This window comes from Pseudophryne corroboree, chromosome 3 (genome assembly GCF_028390025.1).
Source record: "Pseudophryne corroboree isolate aPseCor3 chromosome 3, aPseCor3.hap2, whole genome shotgun sequence".
Taxonomy (NCBI): domain Eukaryota; kingdom Metazoa; phylum Chordata; class Amphibia; order Anura; family Myobatrachidae; genus Pseudophryne; species Pseudophryne corroboree.
This window is the reverse complement of record NC_086446.1, coordinates 222,867,274-222,875,233: the sequence shown is the minus strand read 5'-3', so window position 1 is coordinate 222,875,233 and position 7,960 is coordinate 222,867,274. Positions and strand designations below refer to the sequence as shown.

Genomic DNA, 7,960 nt, shown 5'->3' with positions numbered 1-7,960 from the left:
AGGATTCTCCAGATGGAGATGGCTGTAATCTCTTTAATACCAGACATTAGTACACACTCTTTGTTCCTAGGTAGGGGATCTCAGTGGTCTTGATTTGCCTGATGAAGCAAAGATGCTGATCCTTTCAGTCATTCAGCTCAGGATCAACTGAGGGCAGAGAAAGTAAAGTAACTTAATGGCTTATTATACTGTTTATACTCTGCCAGTCACCTATCTTCCCAACAGAAGACATCAGAGCTGTGCATGTGTACAGCAGAAGGGGGAGGACTGAGACTATTCAGTGTGCACAGTGAATGTGTTACAGCTGTATCAGGAGGTGATCATGACAGTAGCATGCCTGGAGAGCTGCCTCTAACTAGCCCTAGAGCTGAGGTCTAGGTCTCACCAACATTACCAGGTCTTTATGGAGTAAGAAATACAGGAAGACACCAAGGAGGGTTTCCCTAATCCCACACACACCTGTAAGCTGTTACTTCTCTCAGCACATAAGGACAGGCAGTAATGTCTGGTGAGTAGCAGAAGGTTCACCTGTTGTTGTAGAACACCTGTAAATTGGAGCTTACAGTATAATGTATTTGTTAGTGTAGACAGGGTGATTGTGTGTACAGTGTACTTGGAAAAAGTTAATAAATACATTTTTCCAAGGGACTGACAATAACTATAAAACATGGAAAAGTGTTTTTGGTTTCTTTTGAGGTGGTTGTATGCAGAGCAGGTTTGGTCTGTTTGTTTCTGAACATATGGATTATTTACATTTAGAAACTTTCCCTCTGAACAAATGAATTGCAGGCTAAACGAGCAATGTGAGCCGGTGTTTGACTGTTTACAATGCAGCTGCAGTGTCTTGGTGACAGATGTAAGTGCAATTCCCCTGTAGTGGAGCATGGGTCTGGGACTGAGGGTCGACAGCACAAAGGTCGATGCCAATTGGTCGACATGGACAAAAGGTCGACATGGTCAAAAGGTCGACGGGAACAAGGTCGACATGGGAAAAGGTCGACATGAGTTTTTTATGTTTTTTTGGTGTCGTTTTCTTCGTAGAGTGACCGGGAACCCAAATTAGTGCACCGCGTCCCCTCGCATGGCTCGCTTCGCTCGCCATGCTTTGGGCATGGTGCCTTCGCTCTGCTACCGCTTCGCTCGACACACTTTACCATTCCAATCGTAGTCCACGTGGATCGTTAAGTATGAAGAGGTTCAAAAAAAGAAAAAAATTGTGAAAAACTCACGTCGACCTTTTTCTATGTCGACCTTGTTCCTGTTGACCTTTTGTCCATGTCGACCTTTTTTTTCATGTCGACCTAAAGTGTGTCGACCTTTGTGCTGTCGACCTGGAGTCCGGATACCGTGGAGCATTAGGGATCAACCTCGGTGCCACACTGGACTCAGACCAAGAGCTGCTATTCCGGGATTGTCATATACCTACAGGAAGACAGATTTGTTTTGGGTTTATAAGAACTACAGCTATAGAAATCTGTAGCCCCATTTGTCAGAATATAGTGAAATTCATTATAATAACTCAATTGAAATGAAGAAAATGCAGTGTGGCGTCCAACTGCACAATTATGACATCACGGGTCAGTGACTTGTGGCTTCTCAGCAGCTTTCTAACTACACTGCCTTTAATCAAGAAGCATTGATATATGCATAGTTTCCTATTGTCTGTAATTTCCTGAGAGGGTTTTGCACATTTCTTCCCTGTACAAATCGAGAACTGTAACCACTTTCTTCTAGGATGTGCTTTTCAGTATCTTATTCTTAACAAGAACTATGGGGTAAATATACTAAGATGAGAGTTCTGTTTAAGAGGGGATGTTGCCCACAGCAACCAATCAGATTCTACTTCTCATTTATCTAGCACCTTCTGGAAGATAATACCTGGAATCTCATTGGTTGCTATGGGCAACATCTCATCTTAAATTAAACTCCCATCTTAGTAAATGTACCCCTTTATATCGATTAGTAGTATTTTAAGTGCAAAATGGTCAGTAAAATATCTTTATGTACATAGTAATACACAAATGCTTGCATTGTGAGCCCCATGCTTGGTGTACTTGATTGATTCTGGTCAGCAGTAAGGTGTTCTAATATTTGGTTACATGACATGAAATACATTTCATTCATTGCAAGATTGATGGCATACTAGAATAGTAAGGGGGGTACACACGGAGAGATCCGTGTTTAAAATCTAAGCAATCTGACTTGATCTTAGATTTTAAGCACGGATTTGTCGTGTGAATGCCCCCCAGCGATAGCGCCGGTGCTAGATTGAGCCTAGCGGGTCGCTCACTTCAGTGCTGTGTGAAGTGAGTGCCCCCCCCTTGCTCAGCACACATCACGCTGTGCTGAGCGGGGGGAGAGATGTGTGCTGAGTGGTCTGTGTTAAGATCGCTCAGCACACATCTCTCCCGTCAGTATTGGCCTTAAGCACACCAGTCCTGCAGTAAGATATCTGAGACACTGGAATGCATTGTTGAATAGAAAACTCAACTAGGATTAAAAGAGAAGTATGTAAGGAACTGACTCACAGTCAGATGAACCCACCCAGCCCATCTCCAATGACAGTACCAGCATGTGGGGTTCTGCTGCTGCTGTACTTCAGTCTGACTGACTGGAAATCACTTACCAAGTGCAGGCTGCCCCTGCCAAGCATACAAATATGTGTTTCTATTAGAGATAAGTGATCTTCTAGAGACAAATGAAATGTTCACGATAATTTGTTGATTTTGGGACATTCTGATTTGGAGGGAATTTAGGCTAAATTAATTAAGAATAAGAATGGAAATTAAACCATAAAGTCACATTTTCCCTTCTTAGTAACTCCGTAAATGTGACCATAATAATATATCCTACTCACAGTACCATGCGTATGAGAAGTGTCCTTCCTAATGAATTATATCTGAGCAGGTTTTTTCTGTGAACACTGTATTTTTAATTACTGGGCCAAAAGTTACAATTGCATTGTATACAGAGTAAAATACAGATATTCATCCATATGCTGAGTTGAACCACACCACTCAATCCATACCCTGGAGGGAGCAAGAGGTCTATTTGAAAACAGAGGGATCTTCCCATCAGCAGAAATCTGTTAAGTAGGCAGTTCTGATGTGACTGATGGGCTGATTTATAGATGGACAATCTGTGTGACCATGGAAAGTCTGAGTAACCCTCAGGTTACTCAGGATATCTGGTGAAATCACTCTACCAGGGCCAGTGGCATTTCCCCATCTCTGGAATGCTGCCTATCGCCACCCCAAAATGCCAGCAGCATGGCTTTTGGGGCACTGCGTCCGATGTCTGCAGAAACACATCTGGAGAGGAGACATGGACAAGTGGAGAAGGTTCCCATAGCACTGAATTAGCTTAAAGATGGCATTTCTCATGTATGGAAATGATAGGTAGTAGCAGACTTTGCTAGAAAAATGACAGGAGATGATTGGTTGGTACTTTTTATCTCCCCAAGGCTTAGTATATCTCCCCCAGCATTTTTCTCCACTTTATCTCTCACCAGTATTTCTACAGATCCTCATTTATGACAAATTCCTTGTATTTCATAATTTCTATATGGTTTATTTTCATTAAATATACTATACAAAATTAGAGATGAGTGGGTTCGGTTCTCAGAGAACCGAACCCTACCGGACTTTACCTTCCGAGTTCGGTTCCGAGCCCGGCTTGGGTTTTCCCGCCTGACTCGGAAACCCGAACGCGGCAAAACGTCATCATCCCGCTGTCGGATTCTCGCAGGATTTGGATTCCATATAAGGAGCTGCGCGTTGCGCCCATTTTCACTCCAGTCTCGCAGAGTGTATTGAGAGGACGTGTCCTCAGTGTTCAGTGTCTGTGTGGGGGCGGGAAAGTGGGGTGGCGAGTCTTGTGCTGTGTTGTGCTGCTCAGTCCAGTCCAGTGTAGTCACAGTGTTGGTGTCCTCTGCTGCCATATATCCAGTGTAGCTGTATAAAGTGGTGCTGTGTTGTGCTGTCCAGTCCAGTGTAGTCAGTGTATTGTGCTGCATCAGTCCAGCCAGTCACAGTGTTGGTGTCCTCTGTTGCCATATATCCAGTGTAGCTGTATAAAGTGGTGTTGTGTTGTGCTGCATCAGACCAGTGGTAGTGTCCTGTCTCAGCAGTCATTCCAGTGACGAGGCAGTCACAGTGGTATATGCTGCTGCTATATGTCCACTGCTGCCGTATAATAATAACAACAACCAGAAGTCCCTTACAGTGTTTTTGTGTTGTGCTGCATCAGACCAGTGCTAGTGTCCTGTTCATCAGTCATTCCAGTGACGATATACGCTGCTGCTATATGTCCACTGCTGCCGAATAATATTTATAACAACAACAACAACCACAAGTCCCTTACAGTGTTGTTGTGTTGTGCTGCATCAGACCAGTGGTAGTGTCCTGTCCATCAGTCATTCCAGTGACCAGGCAGTCACAGGGCTATACGCTGCTGCTATATGTCCTCTGCTGCCGTATAATAATAATAATAACAACAACCACCACAAGTCTCTTACAGTATTGTTGAGTTGTGCTGCATCAGACCAATGGTAGTGTCCTGTCTCATCAGTCATTCCAGTGACGATATACGCTGCTGCTGTATGTCCACTGCTGCCGTATAATAATAATAACAACCACAAGTCCCTTACAGTGTTGTTGTGTTGTGCTGCATCAGACCAGTGGTAGTGTCCTGTTTATCAGTCATTCCAGTGACGATATACGCTGCTGCTATATGTCCACTGTTGCCGTATAATAATTATTACAACAACCACAAGTCTCTTACAGTGTTGTTGTGTTGTGCTGCATCAAACCAGTGGTAGTGTCCTGTCTCATCAGCCATCAGTCATTCCTGTGCCGCATATTGTCCCATATAACTCCCATAAAATAATGGAGAACAGAAATTTTGAGGATAAAATAGGGAAAGATCAAGAAGAACCACTTCCTCCTAGTGCTGAAGCTGCTGCCACTAGCCATGACATAGACGATGAAATGCCATCAACGTCGTCTGCCAAGGCCGATGCCCAATGTGATAGTAGAGGGCATGTAAAATCCAAAAAGCCAAAGTTCAGTAAAAAGAACCAAAAAAAGAAATTTAAATTGTCTGAGGAGAAACATTAACTTGCCAATATGCCATTTACGACTCGGAGTGGCAAGGAACAGCTGAGGCCCTGGCCTATGTTCATGGCTAGTGGTTCAGCTTCACATGACAATGGAAGCCCTCATCCTCCAGCTAGAAAAATTAAAAGAGTTAAGCTGGAAAGAGCACAGAAAAGAACTGTGCGTTCTGAGATGGTATCACAAATCCCCAAGGAGAGTCCAAGTGTGTCAGCAGTTGCGATGCCTGGCCTTCCCAACACTGCACGGGAAGAGGTGGCTCCTTCCACCACCATTTGCACGCCCCCTGCAAGTGCTGGAAGGAGCACCCACAGTCCAGTTCCTGATATTCAAATTGAAGATGTCACTGTTGAAGTACACCAGGATGAGGATATGGGTGTTGCTGTCGCTGAGGAGGAAGTTGACAATGAGGATTCTGATGGTGATGTGGTTTGTTTAAGTCAGGCACCAGGGGAGACACCTGTTGTCTTTGGGACAAAGAAGCCCATTGTGATGCCTGGGCAAACTACCAATAAAGCCACCTCTTCGGTGTGGAATTATTTCTCCACAAATCCGGACAACAGGTGTCAAGCCATCTGTTGCCTCTGTCAATCTGTAATAAGTAGGGGTAAGGATGTTAACCACCTAGGAACATCCTCCCATATATGTCACCTGCTGATCATGCACCAGAAGTCAGTGTCAAGTTGTGAAACTTTGGGTAAGAGCGTATGCAGTCCACTGACACCTAAATCCCTTCTTCCTCCTGTACCCAAGCTCCTGCAAGCCACACCACCAACTTCATCAACATCAACTTCCTCCTCAGTCAGGAACGTCCGTAGTCCGGCAGGCCATGTCACTGTCAAGACTGAGGAGTCCTCTCCTAACTGGGATTCCTCCATAGGATCCTTGAGTGGTGTGCCTGCTGTTGCTGCTGCCGCTGCTGCTGTTGTTGCTGCTGCTGGGAGTCGATCGTCATCCCAGAGGGGAAGTCGGAAGACCACTTGTACTACTTCCAGTAAGCAATTGACTGTCCAACAGTCCTTTGTGAGGAAGATGAAATATAACAGCAGTCATTCTTTTGCAAAGCAGATAACTGAGGCCTTGACAGCTATGTTAGTGTTAGACGTGCATCCGGTATCCACCATTAGTTCAGTGGGACTTAGAGAATTGTTTGAGGTACTGTGTCCCCGGTATCAAATTCCATCTAGGTTCCAGTTCTCTAGGCAGGCGATACCAAGAATGTACACAGACGTCAGAAAAAGAGTAACCAGTGTCCTACAAAATGCAGTTGTATCCAGTGTCCACTTAACCACGGACATGTGGACAAGTGGAACAGGGTAGACTAAGGACTATTTGACTGTAACAGCCCACTGGGTAGATGTATGGCCTCCCGCAGCAACAACAGCAGCGGCACCAGTAGCAGCATCTCGCAAACGCCAACTCGTTCCAAGGCAGGCTACGCTATGTATCACCGCTTTCCTTAAGAGGCACACAGCTGACAACCTCTTACGGAAACTGAGGAACATCATCGCAGAATGGCTTACCCCAATTGGACTCTCCTGGGGATTTGTGATATCGGACAACGCCACCAATATTGTGTGTGCATTACATCCGGGCAAATTCCAGTATGATTCATGTTTTGCACATACAATTAATTTGGTGGTGCAGAATTTTTTGAAAAATAACGGGTGTGCAGGAGATGCTGTCGGTGGCCCGAAAAATTGCGGGCCACTTTCGGCATTCTGCCACTGCGTGCAGAAGACTGGAGCGCCAGCAAACACTCCTGAACCTGCCCCGCCATCAACTAAAGCAAGAGGTGGTAATGAGGTGGTATTCAACACTCTATATGCTTCAGAGGATGGAGGAGCAGCAAAAGGCCATTCAAACCTATACATCCACCTACGATATAGGCAAAGGAGGGGTAATGCACCTGACTCAAGTGCAGTGGAGAATGATTTCCGTCTTGTCCAAGGTTCTCCAACCCTTCGAACTTGCCACACGTGAAGTCAGTTCAGACACTGCCAGCTTGAGTCAAGTCATTCCCCTCATCAGGCTTTTGCAGAAGCAGCTGGAGAAATTGAAGGAGGAGCTAAGACAGAGCGATTCCGCAAAGTATGTGGGACTTGTGGATGGAGCCCTTCATTCGCTTTGCCAGGATTCAAGGGTGGTCAATCTGTTGAAATCAGAGCACTAATTTTGGCCACCGTGCTCGATCCTAGGTTTAAAGCCTATGTTGTATCTCTCTTTCCAGCAGACACAAGTGTGCAGAGGTGCAAAGACCTGCTGGTTAGTAAATTGTCAACTCAATCGGAACGTGACCCATCAACAGCTTCTCCTTGAATTTCTCCCGCCACTGGGGCTGCAAGGGAAAGGATAAGATTTCCTAGCCCACCCGCTGGCGGTGATGCAGGGCAGTCAGGAGCGAAAGCTGGCATCTGGTCCGGACTGAAGGACCTGCCAACGATTACTGACATGTCGTCTGCTGTCACTGCATATGATTCTGTCACCATTGAAAGAATGGTGGAGGATTATATGAGTGACAGCATCCAAGTAGGCATATCAGACAGTCCGTATGTATACTGGCAGGAAAAAGAGGCAATTTGGATGCCATTGCACAAACTGGCTTTATTTTACCTAAGTTGCCCCCCCCCCTCCAGTGTGTACTCCGAAAGAGTGTTTAGTGCAGCCGGTAACCTTGTCAGCGATCGGCGTAGGAGGTTACTTCCACTAAATGTGGAGAAGATGATGTTCATCAAAATGAATTATAAATTCCTTCTGGAAGACCTTTATGTCACAACTGAGGGCCTGAGCTGTCTGGAGGCAGCCTCAGTTGTAGGGGCTGAGATGTAACGGAACCTGGGAGGTTG

The 7,960-nt window shown here is 45.4% G+C and overlaps 1 protein-coding gene across 1 annotated transcript in view; it reads left to right on the top strand.

Annotated features, from left to right (window-relative positions):
* The first annotated feature begins 224 nt into the window (after positions 1-224).
* Positions 225-7,960, top strand: part of LOC135057629 (synaptotagmin-15-like) — a 127,787-nt gene continuing 120,051 nt past the window's right edge. Inside the window, exon 1 of the mRNA XM_063963452.1 lies at positions 225-508. Within this exon, the coding sequence (XP_063819522.1) occupies positions 502-508 (7 nt within the window). The 5' untranslated portion in view covers positions 225-501. The remainder of the gene's footprint in view (positions 509-7,960) is intronic.